The sequence below is a fragment of the Sturnus vulgaris genome, chromosome Z (genome assembly GCF_052056855.1).
Source record: "Sturnus vulgaris isolate bStuVul1 chromosome Z, bStuVul1.hap1, whole genome shotgun sequence".
NCBI lineage: Eukaryota > Metazoa > Chordata > Aves > Passeriformes > Sturnidae > Sturnus > Sturnus vulgaris.
The window spans coordinates 61,164,964-61,190,713 of NC_142283.1; the positions used below are offsets into that span (position 1 = coordinate 61,164,964).

At 35.9% G+C, this 25,750-nt stretch overlaps 1 protein-coding gene across 5 annotated transcripts in view; it reads right to left on the reverse strand.

The window, feature by feature from the left end:
- The window catches only part of NLN (neurolysin), a 95,621-nt gene that overhangs the window by 58,798 nt on the left and 11,073 nt on the right, over nt 1-25,750 (reverse strand). For 3 of the 5 annotated variants that reach the window (XM_088157202.1, XM_088157200.1, XM_088157203.1), the window contains exons 2-13: nt 24,603-24,859; nt 22,212-22,360; nt 18,988-19,095; nt 16,633-16,735; nt 15,789-15,949; nt 14,388-14,523; nt 11,926-12,292; nt 10,355-10,556; nt 6,336-6,522; nt 5,163-5,291; nt 4,544-4,680; nt 878-989 (exon numbers count right to left, since the gene is read on the reverse strand). In XM_088157202.1, the coding sequence (XP_088013328.1) occupies nt 878-989; nt 4,544-4,680; nt 5,163-5,291; nt 6,336-6,522; nt 10,355-10,556; nt 11,926-12,292; nt 14,388-14,523; nt 15,789-15,949; nt 16,633-16,735; nt 18,988-19,095; nt 22,212-22,360; nt 24,603-24,859 (2,048 nt within the window). Of the gene's footprint in view, nt 1-215; nt 990-4,543; nt 4,681-5,162; nt 5,292-6,335; nt 6,523-10,354; nt 10,557-11,925; nt 12,293-14,387; nt 14,524-15,788; nt 15,950-16,632; nt 16,736-18,987; nt 19,096-22,211; nt 22,361-24,602; nt 24,860-25,750 lie in introns of those variants that run through there. The other 2 variants (XM_088157201.1, XM_014881377.2) reach the window with 2 other exon arrangements.

Below are 25,750 nucleotides of genomic sequence, written 5' to 3' on the forward strand. Positions count from 1 at the left end.
AGGAAGACTTTTAATTGGCTTTTATCATTCCCATCAGCTTTATCTTATTTCCTTCCTTCCTTATTTGTATCTCAAAATATTTAAGAAACCAACTGAAGCCATTATAATTGCTCAAGTACAGTATTTCAATGCCAGTGTTGATATAATTTGAGAAACAAATACCTGATTTATGGTCATCAACAGAAAGAGTGGTGGAATAACTAAAAAGTCACACATTTTGGCTGATTTTTCCCTTTTTAATTATACTATGTAAGTATATAAATGGTACAAAAATTTAACATGTATCAGAATTAGGTCTAAAAGTATCACACAAACATCTCTGCTGCAGAGGCATCTGGGGCAGCTTCTCCGTCTTGAAATTTATCAGGTAGCTGGACTGAATTAAAACAGTGACAAAATCAAACACACTTCCTATCCATCAGAGACACTGGTAAGCTATCAATACAATAGAGAATAAGAATGAATCTGTTTCATTTATTGCTGGTTGTATTCTTTTTATCCCCTTCAGTTTTAAAATTAATTCACAAGACACAATTTAAGTGCATCTCTTAAAAGAGAAACATGGCATTAACTCCTCATATTGATTAGTATTAATTAGTATTATTTCATAACAATTTTTAAGAATTACCATCCAAATTCCTCAGCTTCTGCGCATCTCAGAATTTTTTCCCTGATGCATTGAATTTTGTAGTCCTATGAAATTTTGTTTTAAAAGTCACATTTTTATCTATACAATTTAAAAAATCATCAAAAAATGACCCAGTTTCCCTAGAGTGATACATAGTTAAAATGTGAAATACACTACATTTCCAGCTCATTCCATACTTATATGCCATTACAAAAGAATCAGAACTTTACTGAACACATAATCCCTTACTCAATAGGAAAGCTCTCTGGCTTGGTTTACGCTCCAAGAAATTTTGTAGCATATCCATTCCATCCAAAGATCCTCCAGGTTTCAAAATGAGGTTTCTGTATTTCATCCCAGCCTGACAGAAGGTAAAGCAGACTGTTAGTATTTCTTATCTTGTCCATTGCCCCTTTTTCCGTATTTGTTGCATATTTAAAAATCTATTCAGGATAAAACAACTTTCCTCCTTCCAGATTTTCCTAATACCAAATAACGATATACCAGGATATATCACAAGTATAATTTAGATCTGCCAGAAGACCTCAAGAGAGCAGAAATTTGACCAGTTTTAAAGAATTTATTTTTCTTGTGGTTTTACTCTGGTTTTGCAGCTACAATCACAACTTGTCTGAAGACATTCTATGAAGCATAAACACACAACCTCCTCAAAATCTTCAGTGAAGGATTACTGCTGTGACTGACAGGCAGGAAGAGGGAACCCAACATCCTTTCTCTAACTGATGATTTCTCTTTCTTTAGTCTCTATTATCCAAACAGAGATTAACAATACTTCAGAGATAAAAGATAGGTACAGCATTGTGGAATAGCGTGGCACTTACACTCATATAATACACATGGTTGTACATATCATACTTACCAACACATCTAACCCACTTATTAAATTATCTTAGAGAAAATGAGACTTAGGTCTTAATTTCAGGAAGAAACATTATTGCTTCAGAAAGAATGGATTCCTTTAAAAAAAATAATGACGTTTCTGAGAAAACAAGTAATGAGGAGTTTTTTAACAAGAAATTGTATTTTAGAGAATGTATATATCTTGAGAATTATGGGTTTCTGAGACATGACTACAAATGAGAAAATGCTATTTTGCATGCACATGTCCCAAATGCTTCTGATACTGAAGAAGACAATGTTCTTCCTTCTAGTCAGTGTATATACACATACACATTTCCCCACACAACAAGACCACATTGCTTCCTCATGACTTGTTGGGGGTTAGGATTTTTCCTTTTGTTTCTTTCTCTCATGGAATTTTGTCCCATAGGTTGCTAGGAAATATTAACCACCAGTACTTAAGAAAACAAAAGATGGAGCTTTGTGTCACAACATTCCATTGAAATGGCCCTGGCTGGGGCTATTTCTGACAACACAGTGAAAAGGTGAGGGGGGCCTGGAGGTTTGGGGCTGGATTTTTGGTCAGTCTGGTTTTGGGTTCGGGTTCAGATAGAGCTGTTTCCCGTTTTCTCTGCAGCCTGACCGCTTGGAGCTCAGATCCGGTGCGTGTGGTGCCGAAACATTGGGACCGGCTCTCCCCAGACCCTCTGCTGTGTGTTAAACTCTGACACCCCAGTCTGCTGCGGTTTCCCTGCACTACAAGCCTGATTAATTCTTTTTTTTTGTGAGATGTCCCCGTACGGGCCATGTTTATGCAGGAGCCCGCCAATCGGGACCAGCTGCCGCTCGCACTTCCCGCCTGGGCCCGGCCGCCATCACCGCGTGCTGCCCGAGCCCTGCGCACAGCGCCCCCTGCCGGCGCGGAGGAATCACCGCCCCCGCCCTGCCCGGGCAGCAGCAGCGCCCCGTGCTGGCCGTGCCCGGAACTGCACCAAGGGCAATGGATTAAACTGCAGGGAGGAGGGAGAGCCTCAGTTGGGGTTTCCGGGGTTTTGGTGGTTGTTGTTGTTTGTCTGCCTTGTTATACACACACATACCAGTAAAGAACTGTTATTCCTTCCCCCATTTCTTTGCCTGAAAGCACCTTAGTTTCAAATTTACAATAATTTGGAGGGAAGGGGGTCATATCCTCAATTCCAAGGGAGGTTCCTGCCTTCCTTGGTGGACACCTGTCTTTCAAACTAAGACATGACTATACTGTAAAAACAAGCAAAGATGTTTTTAAGTCTTTGATGTCCATGACTTAATTGAACTACCATTTGCATTATCCGAATTACAGCTGGAAAAGTCTAAAAAAAACCCAAACCAAAACAAAAATGTATTAAAAAGAATCACTAAAGCGTTGGTCACATTTCACTATTTTTGTTAGTCTGCTGAACAACAGCAGCAAATTAATATACTGTTCCTTGTAGTTTATAAGTATTTTTTGAGTAGACTTGAATCTTTGTTGTTATCCTTTCATAGCCAGAATACTGCTCACTTCTAGGGAGACAAGTGGTTAGTTCAGATAATGTGCAAGAATTGAGGAGTTTGGCTACCAAGTAAGTTACAGTTAATTGTTTGTGGAAGTATTTTAATACATTCAGTCTCTGAAATTAGGTTGTATAACTGTTGCTCAAAACAGGAGACGTTTAATTCAAAAAGGAAGAAGTAAGCCAAATTTCTATATGGCCTAGTTATAATACTTGAACCATTTTTCTTTTCTGCTGATCTCAAGACTAGTCTAAATCTAGATATAATGAAGCAGAAGTAACTACAAAAACCACACTGGTATCTATTATTTGTTTATAAAAAATTGTTTGCCCCATTCTGTGGGATGTTATCATACTTATTTGGGTTAAAAGAGAACTAATTTGAAAAGATAGCATTGAAGAGGGAGAGAAAAAATCACCACAGCTATCCCTGAAGTTGTATCAGATTCACATGAAGTGTTACAGTGAAAATGATGCCTTAGGTTTTAGCTTCTATATCTTTCAGAACCTCTGCTGCTTAGTGTGCAACTCTGAAACTTTGTATTAGGTGTTAGTAAGTTCTCTTCACAGGGTGGTTAGACAAAACAATCCCTTCCTAGCTAGAGAATCAAGGACAACTATTACCCAAAAAGCAGAAACAATGGCTAAGGGAAGGGGGCAAGCCAGAGGGCTGAGACTTCATAGCCTGGAGCTGTGCTTAGATAATTGACCCCAATTTGCAGATGAACCAAGACTTATGAAAGTGTGAAGACTCATGACCAGGATCCATCTTGGATTTGATTTGGGACCAGGACACCCAAAAGGTCTTTCCCATGAAAGAACTCATCTATCTCATCTGCAACACCTCAACTCAAGTCTAATACTATAATCTCTGAAAAACACTGCTAAAATTGGCTACTAACCACACTAATCATCCTTTTTTTCTGCTGGAGGCAGAAGAGGCTGGAGAATAACGCTAGGGAAAAAAAGACCCAGTAAATCTAGAACCTCTTCATGATCTGGACTTCAAAATGGATCCAGGATTTAAACTGAAGAAAAAAAAACTTTCACATTATGCTGTTGTGACAGAGAAAGCTCAAAATAAATTCAGCTTTTAAAATAGTAACTAAATAAAAGGACCACATAGTTGAGGTACACAGAATGTAATGGAAATGTAGAATCAACAGAGCACCACTATCATACAGGTTTCACAGCAGATGAATATACATCTGCTCTTGCACTGGAGGAATGTTTTTCCAGTCTAAAATTACAGAGGAAGGCATTAGACAAGGCAACACAACATCTTAAAAGTACTACAGTATAAAATATATGGTGATGTAAGAATTGTATTAAAATCTAAGTGTTCTTGGAAATTTTAAGATGGTTTTCTTAAAGTTACTTTTACACCTTTTTTGTTGTTGATCTGAACTTGACAGGTACAGAAGTCGTACTTGAGACATTATACTTAGGGATGATGGCAATAAATGTGGTTTCAGAGACAAAGTGCAACAGAAGAATTTATCAAAAAATATTCATCACCTACCTTTGGATTCATTATTCCTTCTTGCTTAAAGCAGCTATAGAAGATATCCATGGAAAACACTTCACTCCACAGATATCCATAGTATTGACCATCATAACCACCTGCTAAATGTCCAAAAGTAGCTGGCATGTTTGTTCCTTGAAAAGCAGATTAACATCAAGTTACTGAAAAAAAATACAGTTATTTCTTTGATGCATACAGTACTTCAGCAATAAATTAATAAGGAATTTATATAAGCTACTTTGAAACATTTAGCATAAAAGGTCTGAGTATGCCTCAAATTTTTGAACATAATCTCCTGAAAACAAAAGAAAATAAATTTCCCCATTTTAGGCTACTTGTACATCCAGCACAGATGTGACAGAACATTTAAAGTGGACTTCACATCATGTCACTCCAATATATATCCTGCAAAAGGCTAAGTTTTATATTTACCTTAATCTTCCTTCAGAAGATATCATTAAGATCATCCTAAATTTCAAAATAATTATTTCAGCTTCCTAAAGTAAATTATTCCATAAACAACTCAGTTTTTTGCATGCCAAGCATTATTGAGAAAGAAAGGCATGTTAAATTGAACCATTTGGGCACGCTGTCTAAAAGCTTCATACTGACATACCTGGGGTGGCAGGAATTCCTAGAATCTCCATACAGTATTTAGCATATTCATCTGCTGGGTCAACAGACAGCCTTGTATGCAGTGCCTGGTCAACTTTGCTTAAAACAATCTGACGGAGAGTTAGAAGGCCTAATTGGGTAAAAAACATTTAATTAACCAGCACAAAAATAGCTGGAGTTTCATTTGCTTCTTTCCTTCAAAGATCTCAACATGGATACTAAATTATTAGAATTGTGGAGTTGCATCATTTCCATCTGAATTACTTCACTTACAAAGAGTTGAGAAGCATAGTTTTAATAAAGGAGTTATCATGCTAAGCTCCCTCTTCTTGAATATTACTCTTCTCTCAGATCAAAACTAAAATCAAGCAGATATTTTAAAAGCAAATTTTAATTTAAGCTTTTTAAAAGAAGCGACAAGATATGAACCTTTACTCAGACAAAATACCTATTCAGCTACAGTCTGTACAAGCCACAAGGACAAAGACTTCTTGCTCAGGATAGGAAAGCAGTATGAAATAAACAGGAGTGGCTTACTGATGAATTGGTACCACGAATTGGAAGCTCTGATTACAAGAATAAAGAGGTGAGAGTGATAGAGTAATAATGACATGATAGATAATGATGTGAGATTATAATGTTAGTTTGGAGGTACGTATAAGGTCTACAGCAATGTTGTCTGCGATATGTTATGTCTGTTCAGCAAATTTGCAAATAACTTTCATATCTGTTAAGTGTTGCATGCAAATCAAATGTAGACAATACATGAAGGTATACTGCGTCTTGCACAGTGTCTGTTCTGCAGTACATAATAAAATTATGCATTCCGTAAAACCATACCACTCCAAAAAACAGACCAAATCAGACTACCCTCCTCTACCCACCACACACCATCAATTTTAAATGAAAAAAGCTTATAGGTAAAAAATTTACATGGAGAGGAGAGGTATTTTAGTCCCGTAGGTGGCCTGGAAAAATCAGAGCTGCTACTGCTCCTGCAAAGAGTTCTATCTGTCACCATAGCCTTTTTTAGTGGGGTACCCATACAATTAAACCCAGAAAGACAGGGGTAAGTATACAGATGCAAGAAATTTAATAGGGCTGTTATGTTTGTCAGCTTTTAAAATTATATACTTTTATACATATACTGTGGGGAGAAAAGACAGAGTGATACCTGTATTAGCAAGTCTAGAGGCAGCAAGTTTCTCCAGGAGAGTGTCTCCAACATGGGTTGCATCTTTATAATGTCTTGACATCTGCTGTAGTGGTTCTTTTTCCCACACCCAGTTCTCAAACATTTGTGAAGGTACCTCCACAAAATCTGTTTCCACATTAGTTCCACTAAACCTTGCAAAATCAGTCTAGAAAATAAAAAGCCATTGAATTAAATTAAAATAGAAGCCAAGATTTTTAGCAGAATGTAACATTTCAGATGTCAAAAGTTTAAATCACAGGAAAAGGAATAATTTGAACAGATCAATAATAAAAACAATAATAATAACTTTAAAATTAAATTTAAAGAAAGGAGGAAAAAGTCAGACATAAGACTATTATCAAGGAATCAAGTAGAAAACTCAGCAGTTATATACTGCATTATCTACTGGTTTAGACCAGTACTTCAATTTTTTCGTATTACTGATTTTCACCTTTTAGATTATAACACAATACAAACGTTTTCATGCTGTCAATTATACCATTTGTAAATTATTATAGATTTTTGTTGTATTACCCCAAGGTAAAATAATAAACTCTAACTATGCACTTTTAAAAGTTTATTGTATTGCAGTCTACCACACTGATTCACAGACTTTATTTAACTTTATTTTTACTTAACTTTTTTATTTTTACATAACTTTTCTTTTTAACTTTACTTTATTAAGCTTTGTCATATTTGTCATAATTTTTAATATATGTGGTTAACATATAGCACTATTTTTAAAACCTGTAATAGATGGACTGAAATAAATAAATCCTAGCAACCTTATCCATGAAAAATTTTCAAATCGGATACTTTGATAAAATAATCTTTCTTCAAGCACATTAGAACTTTTAAAAAAATTTATTATCAGCAATAACTTCATCTTTAAGAAGCTCTCCCAATACCAATTTTGAAGAAAAGTACAGTAAAGAATCTTCATTAAAATATACTCCAAATCCAAATGTTTCTAAGAAGTCATCTCTGAAAGGTAGTTATTCAAATACACAGAAATTACTCGGTCTCTCATAGAATCATAGCATCATAAAGGCTGGAAAATACTTTTAAGATTATGAAGTACAACCACCAATACAGCATCACCACCATGTTCACCATTAAGCTCTTAACCTATGTCCTCAAGTATCATATCCACACTTTTTTTAATGCTTCCAGAGATGTTGACTCCACCATTTCCCTAGGCCATTTCAAAGATTTTCTCTTTCACAGAAAAAAAATTCCTAACAGCTAATCTAAACCTTCCCAGATGCAACTTGAGCCATTTCCTCTTGAACTGTCATTGATTTCCTGGAAGAAGAAGCTGGCCCCCATCTGGCAACAACCTCTTTTCAGGCAGTTGTAAAGAGCAATAAAGTCCCCCTGATCTTTCTTTTCTCCATGCTAAATACCCTGAGCTCCCTCAGCCACTCCTCCCAGGACTTCTGCTCCAGACCCTTCCCCAGATCTGTGGCCCTTCTCTGGACTCCCTCCAGCACCTCAATTTCCTTTATGAATTGAGAGGCCCAGAACTGGACACAGCACTCGAGGTGTGGCCTCAGCAGTGCCCAGCACAGGGGGACAATCCCTGCCCTGCTCCTGCTGGCCACACTATTGCTGATCCAGCCCAGGATGCCATTGGCCTTCTTGGCCACCTGGGCACACCCTGGCTCATGGTCAGTCACTGCCACCAGCACCCCCAGGTCCTTTCCAGCCACTCTGTGCCAGCCTGTGGCACTGCCTGGGGTTGTTGTGACCCGAGGGCAGGACCCAGCACTGGGCTTTGTTGAACCTCACACCATTGGCCTCAGCCATGATCCAGCCTGCCCAGACCCTTCTGAAGAATTTTCTTACCATCACTCCACCCTTGTTTTATGTAATAAGTCTACCTCCTCTTGCCATCCCATTTTTTTTTCCCTTCTCAGCAACATACTAACAAAACATTTTAAGTTCTAAAGAAAAAGAATTCTCAATTGTCTTCTCTAGGATGTGTTGATATTCTTACAGTCCATCCTCCACGGGGAAATAAATCCTTACAGGATTCCAGGCTTTTGAACTTACTTTTTTGCAGGGTTACCAAAAAAAGCATGTATAATACAGGACATAACCTTGAAGTTACATTTGTGTCACATATGTCTTCCTCTCACGTCTTCATAAGAACAACACAAAGGGAGTAAAACTTTCGTCTACTCTTGCAGGCTGTTCACATCCATAGTTGTAGGCTGGCCCTTCTTACTGTCCTTGCTGAATAACAGCTCTGAAGAAAAGCTAGGAAGCATTTCTTCAGGGAAGAAATGGTGATAGAAGTGGATAGAGTAAAAAGCAAGTGGCCTTCAGGTATCTTCATTTACCCATACCCAAGTGCACCACACAAACAAAAATCATAAAGACATTTGGTAGAAGTTACTTCAAGAGCTCTCTTTCCTGAACAAAACGAACAAATTACCTCCCTGCCCTGATCTCACTCTCCAACAGTATATCTCACTTTTCCAGTATATCACATAAAGTATCACTTTTACCAGCAGCTAACAAATCCCTCCCAGTCTCATCCTTGCACAGCATTTAACTGTCAAGTCTTAACATGCTTAAAGAAATCATCATATGAAACAAGACAATGCTTTGTACACATGAATTCCAGAGGACAGGATGTTCTCACGTGGGACTAGCAAGTTTGCACACATGCAAATAGCTATTTACACACAATACAGGGGAGGTGAGCAGGGCAGCTGGGTGCACAGAAAACGCCAGAGCATTTTGTGAGAGACAACTGGAAAGCAGGCCTCTCTGATGTGTGCAATGCCAGAGCAACAGAAGTTCATGTGCATTGGAATTGTTGGCTTCGGCTGCCTCGAAAGGACTCCAAAACACCATGGCACATCCTCACTTGCTGTCAAAATGCTGCAGTCATTTTTGTACTGTTTTATACCAATGCCAAATGCGTTTTTTACAAACACCTTCTATATTGCCTAGGTTTTATTCCTCAGGTTTCGGTATCAGAAACGCCTATCACAGGGTGAAAATGATAAAATAATATTTTTATGTTTAAGATTATTAAAAAATATCTAAGCAAATCTACCCACTTATTAACTCTGGATTTAATATGTAGATTTCTGTGATAAAATTGTTGTTTCTTTATTCTACAGTCCCGGTCTCTAGGATCATGATCAAGAATTAAAATCGAATGTGGCTCAGTTTTCCTTGACTTTATTATTTTGTATTTGTTTATAAAGAAGATGAAGGAAGTGCTACACAAAATCTGAATTTGTAGATAACTATGTGAATTTTTGGTGCATGAATACTGACACCATCTCTTTTTGTCATAGAGCATTTTAATTAGGCTAATAATAAATTTATCATCTGGCAGTATCAATTTTACATGTAAATAAAAATGAAAACAGAAATTTTACAACTTTATTAGTACCTTGATGGAAAATCTGAAACTACCTTCAGTTCTTTCTGGTCACTGCAATACACCTAACCTGTCAGATAGGGAAAAATAAAATAGCTTAGGCAAGACTTGTCTTATGCTTGTGATGTCAAGAGTGATAGGTCTCAACTAAATGCCAAAATGCCATTTTGCTTCAGAAATTATTTTCATTCCTAGGTATAGCAACCTTTTTTTGTCTCTAATATCTGGTTTCTAATATCATACTTCTACAAAACTAGAAGTAATAAAAAGCTGTCTGAACAAAGCCACAACTGAGCATCTTCTTCACTTTACCTGTGCCTGTGATGAGTGAATAGACTCCTGCACGATGCAAATGCGAAAGTACATGTTCCTACGAAAATGTTATTTAAGAAGGTAATGTTATGTAAGAAGGTATATTTATTGTTTCAGTTTTAAATAATATTAGAACAAAAACCAACCTGATACTTCAAAAAAATAACCAGAACTCTGCATATGTGCTTTATTAAAATTAGAAACCACCAAAACTGAACTATACCTTGCTTTGAGAGAGTGGAGAAAGAAATAAGTCTTACACTGGAATAGAAACATCACAAACCTGTGCACATATCTGATGCATTACGTGACCAAATTCATGGAAGTAAGTCTTCACTTCATCATGTCGCAGTAAGGAGGGATGATCTGATGCTGGCTTTGTGAAGTTGGTGACCAGAGCAGCTACAGACATCAATCTGCTGCCATCAGACAGGAGACAGCCGGGTTGTAGACCAAAGCACGCTGCATGCCCATACTTTCCCTCTCTGTGTAAGAAAATACATCAGACAGTATCTTCAAACCACAAGCCTGCTCACCAGAATGGTGGAGCTTATTCAAGAACAGGGACATTTAGTCAGTGTCTCTACACAAAGTTTTACACAAAAAATGTACATCTTTTATGACTTCTAAGACTCAGTAAGTTAAGAGCACAAGGGGGAAAAAAGTCCCTTCTACTCTCACACTAAAATCATAAAATTTCAAGATTCCCAGTAGCATTTCCAAGATTTTTTTTATTATTGAAATGCTGAAAGTATTATATACTTCAGATGTCACCTGTGTTTTAAACTGCTACTGCAACAGGAAGAACTAGATTCTATTCTCTGATATAATTTTTTTTTATTACAGGAGACAAAAGAATATAGTACACTTCATTTTCACTGTGATGCAAGAGTTTAAAGAAAAATTATTTTTAAAATCTTGCCCTAAACTACTCAGTTAGCTACTCAGATTAAGTCAGAGGAGTCCTACTGACACATATCTTTAGCAATATGCATGATGTACATAAAGGTGGAAGCAGGTGAACAGATGAAAGAGATAGGTATGATACAGTAAAAAGAATAATTTATGTACTACTCTATATATTGAGTAACCTAATTTTCTTAGGCCAGAAAACCTTAAATCAACTTACTTTAAAAGTGAATGTCAGCAAATTTATAAAATGCTAAATACTAATCTAAAAAACCTTACACCAAAGCAAATGAAAAACCAGTGACAAATAGCCAAAAAGGACTAGCTCAGAATAAATCCTGTCAAACCAGTCTAGTCTCCTGATCTTTGACAAAACACAGATGATACTGTAAATAGCTACAAAAACAGCTGGAGAGCTGCAGAGATCAACAAGGAAGTAAATTGGAATGTGCGCTCAACAGGAATCTATTCTTGATATTGATCTATTTAATTTAGCAGTCTAGACAACAAGGTAGAAAACACATCAAGTGTAAAAAGGAACTGAGAGAAACTAGGAACTCTTAGCAGACAAATATAACTGATCTGAGCAGGCTGCAGTAACACTTCAACAGAAATGAAAATTAAAACCCAGTAGTAAGTTAGGAAGGAGAAAAGTCCACAGATGCAAAAAATTATAGACAACTGACTAGAGAACAGTAGTACCAAAAACATGAATGAAGTAGCAATGCTTCATAAAATGAATATAAGCAAGAAATATGGAAGTACTTAAAAAAAAGTGTAAAAAAATCTGAACACAGTGCAGAGGACAACTTAATAAACACAGCATTAATCTTGTCAGTGGAACAAATATTTACTTCCAAATGCATTTAATTTTAACTAAACAAGCAGCAACCCATTAAGACAAATCCCATTTTAAACATGTAAGCAAAACACTGAGTTCATTACCTGGGGTAAAGATCTAAATAGAACTGTCCTAGCATTTCTCCGGTTGATTTATCCTTTACTGTATAAAGAGTAACACTGTCGTGCCAAACATGAGCGCTTTCTATTTGCTCAAATTCAAGTCCTAGCAGCTTCTGGTAAATATTCAGTAAGCCTTCTGTAACAGCCTCAATTGGGAAGTATTCCTTCAGTTTTTCTTGATCTATGGAGTACTTCAGCTCTTCAGTTTTGCTCATATAATAATGAAGATCCCATGCATTGATTCTTCCATCATAATCAAAGTTTCTTTCTCTACATTCCTTCTTCTTCAGATCTAGAATGAATTGTCTTTCTTCCTCAACCAAAGGCGTTAGCTTTTTACTCAAATCATCTGAAAGAAAGATTGCCTTGGAGTCAAGTTCCATGCTCCTTATCTATTCCTATATAAACACTCAACACTTCAAGCACATACTCCAGAAATGGGTGTTTCGACTCATTCACCAACAGCAAGCAACATCTGTTTTCTTGTCCTAAGAAGTCTTAATTGCAGGTATGCTATAAATTATACAGTATTCCATGTAGGCCTAAGAGTGGTGTGAAGAGTTTTAGTAAATTTACACTTTTTCCAAGACATAAATGAAAAGTAACACTAGATATTTATGCTTGCATCCTTTGATTTAACCTCATGTAGTTTCAGTATTCCTCATACATTTCTTCAGTAACAACCAAAGACTACAACTACTGTTAGTTACTGGAAGGAAGTGGAACACAAAATTCAATACTTCTAGCTATAAAAGCCCTATAAAAACCCAAGAGACCCATGAATTCTTGCCTATATGATGGCTGGCTTCTCCACTAGCAAAGCTTCTGGACATCAAAGTCTATGATTCAATTTTTTTCCAATATACTTTCCTTGGACAAGAAGGCATCATAGCACTATGAAGCAAACATAGCGAATACAAAATATTTAAGCTTAGTGACACTTCCATACAGTACATTCTGTACTTATTCTCTTGTAAGTATTTCTGGTTTATCAGAAAATTTTTCATTCATTAAGAATTCACATTAATGTTCATTGTTGATATGTAGAGGGTAAAATCTAGGAATTGCCACTACTGTTTCTAGGAAGGCTGCAATGCACTAAATGCATTTATTATTGAAATACTGTTTGCAGCTTGTACTTTGCTAAATTCAGAATATGTCATAGGAAAGAATGCTCTTCTTCCTAGATGTAAGATCAACTTATGAACATTTGATTTAAAACATGGATAGGAACAAAGTAGAGCAAAACATACTGTCGTGCTTGTAGCTGAGGAAATATCAAAAGAACTAATTGAAAAGTGACAATTAATATTCTCCGTCTATGAGAATTACCATGAAGCATAATATTTATGAACACAAAATATCTGATCTCATACTGTAAAAAACAGCTGCTAACATATGTGTGCCGTCTTCAAAATAAATGAAAAAACACAATATTACAATAATATAATGGACAAAAAAATTCTAAAATACTTCAAGTACACTTAAAATTCCTAACATTTAATAATAAATCAAAAGCAAGTATTCGTTAATCATCAAGTATACTGAAATTGGTATTGCCAAATACGGATTTGATCTCATGAAGGAGCATTTCAGGAGAAATGCAACAAAATTATGGGTTTAGAAAGAGGGCATTTGAACCTCTTTACTGAAGCATAAACACCAAACCCCCACTATCAGCAAACATACCTTATTTTTGTACTAATTTATTTGGGGGTGTTACTTGTATGATACATCAATATACACTTCTAAGTGGTGTTAGGACACAGTAATAAAGGAACACATACTATTCAATGGAGCTACCAGAAAGCAGAGGTTAACCCTACAGCCAAAGATGTAGGTTATCATCCAACAGGATGATTCTAAATTAATTCATAAACTATGTTTAAAATTTTCAAGATACCTCTGTTTTCAGATCAAATTCCACTACAGGGTTTTTGAATTCCAGATTTAATCCATCACTCCAGATAGAATTTTTTAATTCAGCTCATGGAAGCCGCATCATCTCATACAGTAAACTTTCGTTGTACTTAAAGCAGCTGTATCAGAAAAAGATGCCAACGCTACAGATGCACAAAAAATTTGGAACGAAAAGCTGCAATTCTGATGCAGCCTCTTGAACTGATAAAATTGCTTAAGCTGCACAATACTTTAATTCTAAATTAGGGTAACTGCATTTTGGGGCAGAGAAAGGTTTCACCACTTATACTGGCTGTCACAATGCAGTTATTCCCAGACTTTGCCTTGTGCTTCCTGATTTGGAACAACTTCATTTGTTCAGCTATGATCTAAAAAACATATATGCCAGAACAGAAGCAGAAGAGTTCCTTTTCTGGCTAAACCTCTTGGACACTGTGACCCAGTTATGTATTTAAATTAATCTTGGCTGAGGGGACATGCTACTACGTTAAATATACAAGAATTGCTTATAAATATGAACAAACCTAAGAAGGTTGTTACGTTATCTGTGCTCTTGGCAGTGTTCACCTCCAGGACAAAGTTGGCATGTGTATTATAACCAAGAAGTTCAGCTACTTTTGCCCTTAGTGGAAGCAACTGCTGCAGAATTTTTGTGTTCTCCTAAAAAAGAAAGCAGGCAAATTTTTAAAATGAAACCAGAAATCACATGTTAACAAAACAATTATCTCAATAATATCTGTAATCCTATGAAATAGAAAATATTTCAAATTAAACACTTTTAGATTAAAATATAAAATAACCTAAGTTTAGCTAGGTTCTTGGAATATTTTTTCTCAGTGTTTGCAGGTAGCTGGTTTTCTAGTTGACCTCATTCATTATGCTTCTTATTGTAACAACTTATCTTTTTTAATTAATCAAAATATACAGCATTTTCTTTTAGGTTGTGAAGAGTTTATTTCCTTTATCAATCATTTTACATGTGAAAGACAGTAAGGAAATTGCTGACAGCAGGCTTAATTGCTTGTTAGTGATGAAGACAGATTTCTAATCTATTGTGTCAACATTCAAAGCTAGTTTGCAAATTTTCCTCTTTTGCCACTCTAACAATAGCAGTCAGAGAAAGATCTGAAACAGAAAACCCCAGACCTTGATCTAAATGTGCTGAAGAATCCTCAAGAACCTGAAAAGATAACTATGTAAACCTATAGTTCTGGAAAAGTAAGATTTGTCAGGGGAAAAAAAATTAAGTACTAGATTCGAAGACTGTCACACAGTTTTATAATTAAATCCCTTCATTTGTGTTGACTTGCAAAGTGTTCAGTTCCTGGTGCCTTTTTATCCTATCTTGTACTCATCACATTTCCAAGCATTTCAAGCACAAAGCTCAATTCTGCTACCGTTTCTAAAGCATGGTTGGTACAATTGTCTGAATGACATATCCTCTACCTTTCAATGCCTTTTTAATTTTGTACCTGTCTAGCTGTGCACATATGCAATCTGCTAATTTCACATTTAATCATCAGTATTTAAAATTAAAACCTGCGTTTAAATAACTCTTCTCTATTCCAAAGAATCCCAAAGGACTACAGAAGCCACCAGCAGATATCCTTTTCTGGGAGAAAAGTGTCAGTAAGCATCTGTAAAACACTGTAGGGAAATTTCACAGAAGATCAAAATCCCACTTTTATTAACAGAACCACTTGAACATTAAGATACATACAAACACGCACACAGAGTCAGGTCATCACCTTCTAATGTCTCAGGACATCTGAACAAATTGGAGCAAGGAACTGTTAAAGAGCATGCTGGTAAGTTTTGATTTCAAAATACTCTACACTGTGCAATACTCAAACACACCATTTGAATGTCTAGCTCAGTTTTTCAACTCTGTCACTGCACTGTAGAACGGCCAGTATACAACATACCTCTTTGCATCTCGAGTTAAAGGCAGATTCCATTTTTCTCCTGGTTTCTGAAATGCAGCACTTCTTCATAACAGGAAAATAGTGGGGATACTTTAAGGTAACTTTATATTTGTTTTTCTCAGTTTTTTCTAAACTGTTAATAAAGTCATCAGGAAGGCCATCTATAGAATACAATTTAATAAAAAATGTTTACCAAAATTATCTGCTCCCTCTGTTTTTGTGAAAGTGTTGTATTTTTTTTGCTGTAATCTACTTTGACATCAGAAATCTCCACAGAAATATACGTCCCTTTTTACAACTATTTGCTAAAAATTTTTCCAATTCAACCAAGCAAAAAAAATTTGGGAACACCAGAGAGCAAAAGAGAAATACATATAAGGCCACTAGATAAAAGCTGAATAACATTTAAAAATCTGTGTTATTAGAGCACATTTTATGTGATGCCCTTCAGATAATGAATCCCCAAATTCTCTGTCACATGAAATCTCTAGCTTGGTTTAAATTACTGAATTAGTTAAAGTTTACTGTAGGACTAAAAAAGCTTTTCCAATAATTACATAGGGAATTGCTTGATGATAACTAAGAAAGGAACAGAGTAAAGTTATGCTAAAAAAAGTAGGAGCAACATTCTAACTTGATGCAAGGCAAGAACCTCAGGAAGCACAAATGTATGAAGACACCATGAACACGTGTAAAAGGTAACTCTGAACTGATTCTGGAGAAGGACTTAAAAGGAAAACAGCCAGAATTTCACTTGATCTAACCATCACACATGGGATAAAAACCAGTTACTCCAACAAAACTAGAAGGCTGAAATAACAGAAAGAGCAAGCATCCTACTCACCAAGCTCTTCCTTAGAGAATATGAGAAATGTGTTTTCCTCATTCAGGTTTTTGTTAAAGTCTATACACAGTTCATTCAATTTTTTCTTCATTGTCTTTATTTCCTGTATTGGGTATAAACTGAACTTAGTGAAAAAACAAAAACCAAGTTGACAATTTGTATCCTCCACATGAGTAACATTTCATTTTTTTTCAGATAGGCTCTCTACTAACCAACAGTAAATATCAGGACTGAGCAAATAACACACTGCAGGTAGCATCATACTTCACCCCCTGTCAGTCTTCCTTTCATGTTTCTTTTGGTCCTGAGCAATATTGTGGCCAAGGGCTATTGCTCCAATATTTTAAACTCAGCTTAGAGAGGACTGAAGAGATTAAACACATTCACTCAACAGTTTCACGTGCTAACATTCAATTATTTTCTTTTATTTGAACAGCTGAATTACAATTTTAAGTGTAAAAATATCTACTGAAATCAATGAGAATCAAGGGAGTTAAAAAGCATGCAACCTACTAAAAACCATTGTTTTGGAATGGTATGACAGAAAGAAGAGGCTCCTCTCACAACACAAAACCATTCCAAAACTTATTTTTAAACCCTGATGGTCATATTTCTGAAACATTTTCTAATATATCTCATAGCAAGTTTCTACACGTTCTTGTCAAGTTCAAATAAACATAGTAGTTACCAGTAAGAGAATGCACATCAAATAAAAAACTAAATATAATTCAACTATTGTCCCCCAAGGAATTTCAAAATACCTTTACAGGCATCAGTTATATGAAAATACACATCAAAAAGGTCTCACTAGCGGAAGGATGTGGATGAAGATTGATTGCTTTCTACAAAGGGTTAAGTCTATTCAAGTCTGAAATAAAGGTCATAATATCCTCAGAAATATCACTCAGAATTTGAAGATAACTATGCTGGCATCTGTAGAATCTCAGAAGATAAGGGCTAGTGTGTTTTTCTCAAACACCAATAGCAGAGTGGCCGTGGCATCAGCCAAGGACTGTAGGTAGTAACAGCCAAGGACTGTTGGCAGTAACACTGTGAGAAAGAACAAGATGTGACTGGACAAGAGGCCATACGGAGGTAGGACAGCACTTTTCTAGGACAAAGGTCTTTGATCTACCTCCTGGAGATAAGCACAACTCAGAACAGCACAAACAGAGAAATGAGGTTGAGCAACAGGTCTGGAATGTAGAAGGGGGAACAAGACCACCAAAGGCCCCCAAAGCCCTCTGACCCATTTCCAGAACAGTGTAAAGAACAGACTGTGCATGATGACTAATTTACACAGAAAGTGTAAGAAACTTTTTAAGTGTAAGTGGAGAAACTTTTCTCCAGGGCAAGGAAAGCTTATCTAGAAAACAGTATCCCCATCCAAGCCCAAGTGGTGCTCCCAGACTCTGGACACCTAGGCAGCTGGATTGATGCTGGAGGCATGAATGGTGATCTCTCTTTCTCCCTTTCTTCTTTCTCTTTTCCACTCTTTAATTAATTTATCTCTCTGTCTTTTCCCTTTCACTTTATCTCTTTTATCCAAAACCCACTGCCATGTGCTTATGCTAGGTCAGGGACTAACTTACTAGTTTCCACACCAAGTATATAATTTACTAATACAAATTTGGAAGTCTTTGCAGATCCTCTGATTTTGTTGTTCCTTTCAATCACAAACATCTATATGAATCTTGGGTGCTCCCTTCCCATTAAGGGTGGGATGGCACAGCGTCTCAGATGCTGACAATTTTACTTCCTGATTTACTGAAGTGACAATTTCTCAAGTGACAATTACTTGACATTTCTAAGTAAGTTCTCCCTTAATGAAGAAAAATTCTTCAGCAGTTTGTTTCCTCCTCTAAACAACCTTGATTTTTTTTTTTCAGGCGAAATGCTAGAAACTTGGACACGTTGTACAACATCAATTAACCGAAACTAGTGTAGCTGTGTGTTTGCAACAGTTATGCATACTTTTGAATAGAAGTGCAGACTCACTTGTAACATTTTTTGAGAGGTCTCTTTCCTAGGAATCTGATTTAGGCATTCTCTGTACTTGCAATATATAATAAAACCTTTTCAGCTAGGCTTCTTTTAGTCTCAAGGCTATGAGGTGACGCAGACCACCTCTATTTACTGTGTATTATGGATGCCTATCAGACTAGTTTAAAAACCTTTAAACCTAAAAAGTTTAAGGAATGGATCTATAAGTAAGAACAGTTAAGATTAGAACAGTAATTCAGCAGGTCCAAAAGCATGAAGTTCAAATATATGCTTAGTACAGCAAACCAACCATAAATTTATCCCTTCAACCGTTTGTAACCTTTGCTTTATAAATAAATAGTCCATATTTACTTTCTGCACTTCTTTAGGAAGATGGAGTCCGTTTCTTCTCCCGACTTGAACAGATTTCTCTAGATAGCGCTTAGTTTCAGGCTTTACATTTTCAAGATCACAGGTTTGCTGAAATGACAGTATAGAATAATTGAATTTATAAAACATTGTAAGAACCATACCAAGCATTAGAAGGGTTTCAACAGAGTAGCTCTTTAGAACACTGTAATATTAAAAAAGGGAACATCCTGGATTTTAATGTGAAGAACTTTCCTAAAACAGTTACCTCACACAATAGTATTCTTATATTCATGTAGAATGTTTTTAAAATAATATTCTTTTACCAAATGTTTCAGCACATTTACATGCTCTCATAACGGCAAGGCCTTTCTGCTTACAGTATACTGCACTTAAGCTTCTTTAGGGATAGCTTTCCTCTACATAGTTGAAGAAAATCAGTGCTATAAGATAACACTGTACCCTAAAAGTCAGAGGGATTGAAAAAAACCCGAAAAGATTAGAAGTGTCACTTAAGAATATCAGACGGCATAAAATTTGAGCATATTGTCTTCTCCAGAACCATGGTACCAGTGACAAAAATAAAACGGTATCACAGAAAATTCTGAGTTGGAAGGCACCCACAAGGGTCCCTGAATATACTACATACTCAAAATTTTGGAACCTCCCAGAACTTTTAGAATTGTCATGGCTGATGATTTTATATACCATTTCATACTTGTTTTGGAGAACCTTGCTATTTTATTCCAGGAAGAAACCTTCAGACAGAGTAAGAAACAAAACCCACTTACAATTCCATGAACATAACCTTCCATCAAGCTGTTTCCTGAGGGCATGTGGGTGGAGAAGACTGGGAACATTCTTAAGCATGCCTCTACTAGTCAGTATGTGCACATGTTAGGAGTAACAAAATTTAAAATGATAGTTTCACTCCCAAATTCACCTTTAGTCCAAATTTCAAGCCTCAAAATACAAGTTTTTCAAAGAATAAGATATGGAGCATATTCAACAACATAATTTTATGCAGAAAGTTTTCTCTCTAATGTGTGGAAAAAAGAAAGTGACAAGATTATTTTAATATTTTCTTAAATTAAATTTGAAAACCTCAATCATTTTCCTCCATCAACAGCTCTTAAATTAAGCATAATTTAGAAAGAGTACTATGGTTAACTTAGAAAAGTTTAGTCCCCATTAAGGGAAGCTAAAGTATTCTGCATGTCACTGTGGTCAAGCAGATTTGCTCATTTCTTAGTATGCTGTGTTATAAATAACATAAAAGTGTGAGGGCCCTCATTCTCCTGACTCCATTTTAATCTGGCCCCATGAAGGATCATGAAAGTGAATTAATCTACCTGAATTATTAAATCCCCATTGAGGCCATGAAAAACCTGATTTAATCCAACTGTTTACAGTTTTTTTGAACTGGTAAGTAACTTCAGCTGAAACCTGAATTCTGTTTGTGGAAGTTCTTTTTTCATGTGTTCCTGGAGCCTGACTTTTTAACTGAGGGTTTCTAACAAGAGGAGGCATTAGAAATTTAGCAAAAATTAACAAGAACTTTATGATTTGGAAATAGCAGTATTTGAACAGTCTGGCACTACTGGAAATTTCACGTTTGTTTGAGAGCAGAACTCTTACTACTTTGACAGTTATTAGAAGTGGATATATATCCAGAAGTTGCATCTCTGGCAGACTAATACAAAAACATGCTTGTATGCTGTAGTTCAGAAAAATTTCTAAAAAACTTATATGAAGACTTAAGCAAAAATTCTAACTGTTACAAAGATCAAAGACTGCTGCAAGGGAAAATGAAATAGCAAAACACCAAATAAAAAAAATTAAGAAAGTAATACTAGTGAATAACAGCAATCAGTTTTCACTACCTACTGTCAGATAGTCCTATAAATTAAAAATAGAGAGATACACAGATATGCTAGATTAGTCCTCAATGCATCTGTGTATTCTATAGTGGAGGATGGGGAAAATCACAATAATATAATACATGCAAATCAATCCATTTAATTACTAGTAACAGAGCAGGGGATGAAGAAAAACAAATCAACATAAAGTACCAGGGGGAAAAAATCAACACAAGGCACTATCTGCCAACACACAACAGAACATACTCCAAATGAGGTTATTATATACTTCCACAAACATGTAACAGGAATACCCAGCTAAATGAGAACACCTGAAAATTTCCCCGGAAAACACAGCAAAAGAAAACAATGGTCATGGAAGGCATTTTAGTATGGTTCTGCGAGCATTATTCTGATTCCCAGTCAAACCTGCAAAAAACACAAATGGTGACTCCAAGAAATAGTGCTCCAATATCTTATGAGCATTCTAAGAAGATTAAAAAACAGTGGGGTTGATAGGAAAAATTTACATATAAAACATAGAAAATAATTTCTTTTTTTTAGTATCACATTGGATAGCTTTCTTGCATTATCCTTATATTGCACTTTTAAGAAAATTATTACTAAACGTCACCAGACATATTGGAACAAAAACAAATATTCTTTCTGTTTGAGCTACAAAATAAACAGTACAAATGAAGAATAAGATATAACTACAGGTGCTCAATTAAAACAGAAGCTAAACAGAAACACAAAAGGGACACAAACTAGTTCAACAGTAAATGCATCTTTTAATGTAGTTTTATTTTGTGGCTGAAGATATAGATGAAAAAGAGGATACAATGTTTATCCAAAATTAGCTAATAAAAAATGCAAATTTCAGAGGTCAATCTCATTTATATGTTCTCATTAACCTTCACAATTTAAAATAACTTTTAAATTTAAAATTCTCAACTTTTTCAATAAAGCAGAATTTTGGACACAAATTCAAAAGCAGTATAAGCCAATGTAAGTACACTGCTATATTGCCTCTTCTTTCCGTCTTGGAATGAGCTCAGCCAGTAGAAAACAAAACATTTCTTTCCTAATAGGTTTCCCTCTTTTAGTTTAGATTCCTTGTATCAGTTCTTTGGAAGACTAGACAAAAGTCAAACCTATTGCAATGGAGAGAGAGGATACACGAATCTAGACTTGAGAGGCAAGGAGTAGGAAGAGCATGATACGCCGTTTTCTGTTGTGTAACTGTCCCACTAGAAAGATTTGAGTGGCACAGACACAGAGGAAACAGTCATCTTGAAAAGCATTGCGTATGGCAATTAATTTTAGATAAATTTAGATACATGTCACAATTTATGCAGACATACTTACCTGTAAATAAACAATCTTCTGAAATACGTCTTCTCTCATGCTCATCTCCACATCAAAATTTGACAGTTTTTTGTCAGCTTCTGTACTTGCTAAGCGTATCTCTTTGTCAGGGGAGACGTGCTGGGGAAAATCCAACATGCTTCTTTCCACTGTTTAAATAAGAGGCCATGAACACAGAAGGATAGAAGTGCGTTAAGGATAAAGAACTTTCCCTCTTATGACATTTATAAAAGACATAAGAAGAAAGTATCCAAAGCAACCTGACACATATAGCAAATAAAATGATTACAGGTAATATAAAACTGAATGGGTGAAAGAACAAAATCATACACCATTGTAACAAATAAACACTTTACAGAAGACTTCTAAACCCCAAGCCTAATTATCTCATCATCTAGAAAATCAGCTGAATGGTATATAAATACATTAGAAACACTCCATCTTCCAAAAGTCATGTAAGTGAAGACTGACATTTAGTAGCTGGCACAGATGCTTCCATGTTAGCATTGAAGTCAGAAGCTCTGAATCTTTCAAACATGCCCATCTGTCCTGAAGTTATTTTTACATTATTATGAGCACAGTGTCAAATCCCCATGTACTGTAGTCTTCTATGTTTAAGGGAAACAACATGGCAAACAGGAAAGATGCTGTCCATGCATTCTGAACTTCTAGAGATTGGAAGCTGAGTAATACTACTTTTTTAGAATATACTTTTGAGATTAAATAAATCCTGGCCATTAAAGGAATATTACATCTTATAATGACATTGAATAGAAATCTTAAAATAGAAATTCATTTCCTTCATTAAAAATCTAATTATAGTGTCTCTACCATCTACCTTTCCAAAAGTAGATTTTAGAGTAACAACAGATTAGGTTGATTAAAAGCTTTGTAATTTTATGTGATGTGCAGTCATTTTATCAAGCCCCGAGACAGATTTAGAAATGCAACCACGGGTATGTGATTCTTCTTGAAGTCCAATAGGAAGCTTCCCCATCACCTCCTGCCCTTATGCCGAGATGTTTCAAATAAAGTGAGTTTCGGTAGCTTCCAAGTGAAATTTAAGGTCTATTGTCATCTCTGTCTTTTCAGATAATAAATTGCAGTTACCAGGATAGAATTTTTATGTGAAAGTGACACAGAGGCCTTAAATTCCAAGGTTCGTATGGAAGTCTTGGTGTGGTAATACATCCATCTCATATATCATGGGCTGTTTGAGAGCAGGTCATGATTATTTCATATACAGCTTTGAGGATTAGCATTAGAAGCTTAAATGCGACCCACTGCTGCAATATTATATAGTGAAAAATGTGCATCTTCCATCAAGTCTTCATGGCTATGCTGAAAAGCTGATTGCCACTGTTTTCTGAGTCAAACACAGGTTTTCCTTCAATAAATCCTTTTGGTTAAAAGATTTACAATAGTTATACCAACTTGGCATATTGGTACAACTAAAGCTGAATCTGGCAGCGGGCTTTTTAAATGAAGATTATTGTCTTTCTGAGTATGCCAGAATAAATCCCAGCCAGTTCACTGATGTGCAGTTTTATGTAATGTGAAATCCAGACTAATATTACAGTATAATAATTTGAGATGCCAGCCTTGCCTTTTTGCTAGTCGAAGATTTTGCTCCAAGCCAAGGTGGCTGTTTCTAGCACCTCTTTGGCTACTGTAGATTTTTTAGAGTATTTTAAAAAATTTGACATCTATTACACTCACTGTTTTATAAGTAATGCGGCCACCATCTGAAAGGTTTTCCTCAACAAAGACACCCAATATGCAGCTTGTATTTTACCCATCTCCTCTGACAATTATTAACGAATTAACTGAATAACCTGTGTTTGACCATTAAACCCATATGTTGGTATGGCAGAACAATCTAGATGTGACTGCACGACCAACCTCTCCCCGGATTCTTCAAGACCTCACAGGCCACAATTTAAATGTGAGCAAGCAAAGAAGTCTTCTTTCAATAGCACATTCAAAATTTCCTCATCATCACATTTTCACCAGTAGCAGTTTATCAACATTTCCATGACTCCATTCAACTTGCCCGTGTCAGATTCCGTAGTGTCTGAAAAAAACACTACTTACCACGTGCAATGCACTATGCAATCCACAGCCTACACTGCTGCAGTGTCCCCTGGCAGCTGTACACAGTTGGAAATGTAACTGTGTGGAGCTTCACACGCAAAACCAAAACAGGTGACTACGGCAGCTCTCTGGCAGGCCCTGCAAGATTATTAGGACCAGAGGACACTTGAGAGGCCTCTACACATTCTACAGAAAAACAGCAGGGATCAGAATTGGAAGCAACAACTATTTTCTTTCAGTGTTTCCTCACGTGCAGATGGAATGTCTTATGCAAAGAAATAAAGAAAATACACTAACCTGCATATTCCACTTCTATATCTGCCAAAGCCTGTACAGTATTTTCGAGTGTTACTTCTTCAGTTTCAAGCATCCCGACAGTGTCATACACATGCTTTGTCTTCCTGATTAGTTCTTCTGCTCTTGTTCTAATTTCCTCTGGTGACAGGTCCCATCTCAAAAGATTTCGTCCTGATGCTATGTATGAAGAAGCCCTGAGTTGGCTAGTAATTTCTGCTCCTAATGTCATTCTCAACACTAGCCGTGGTCCAATGGACCTGAAAGTATAAAAATTATTTTTGCAAGTAAGATTCCAATTCAGTTTATAGCAAACATTAAAAAAACAGCATCTAAATATTTTTAGAAGGAAGAACAAAATCCTTTTTAGAGCTATTAACTTAATTAAGTCGAATTTTAAAATAAATCTATCTTCTACCTTCTCCACTGGTGTGACTAAGTGCAAATATGGACAAAAACTTCGGTATTGACAAAACCGTACAGATTAAATTATGACTCAACCTTCTAAGGAAAACAGCATTGCAGCTACTGGACTCAACAGAAATAGGCAGTACTTGAACCATCAGTGAATAATGTTATTGTATCTGTATCATTATCTAGTACTAACATTTTTAAAGTAATGAATAAAACCCACATAGTGATTTGTAGATGACAAAGAACAAGAATTGCAAAGTTGCAGAAAATAAGACATAAAAATAACACTTAATAGTATTCATTATAGCAAATTATTTTGTATTTATACAGGATGTCTGCCATATAATCAGCATAGGAGGAAACCTTCTAGTTGTTACTCACTTGCAAATTTATTCCTTTAATTGTGTTGATTTTAAATAGATAGTTTCACTCTTTTACCAGAAGAGGTACATTCCTTTACTATGATTTATGTATTCATAATCTATCAACTATAGTTCTATTAAACAGTATTTCAGCTTCTTTAAAATTAAGCTTGCATTTAGTAGTCAAACGTGCTGCAGTGTTTACTATCACAGGAGGATCCCTGGCTGTCAGAGACTTACTATCAGTCTTCCTATTTCAGCCACATAATAAAAAAAAAAAAATATCACAGGTTGTTATGGTAATAATGACAACTTAAAAATTTTCTACCATAACTAAAGAAATACACAGAGATCTTGCTAATAAAGGGATGTTTA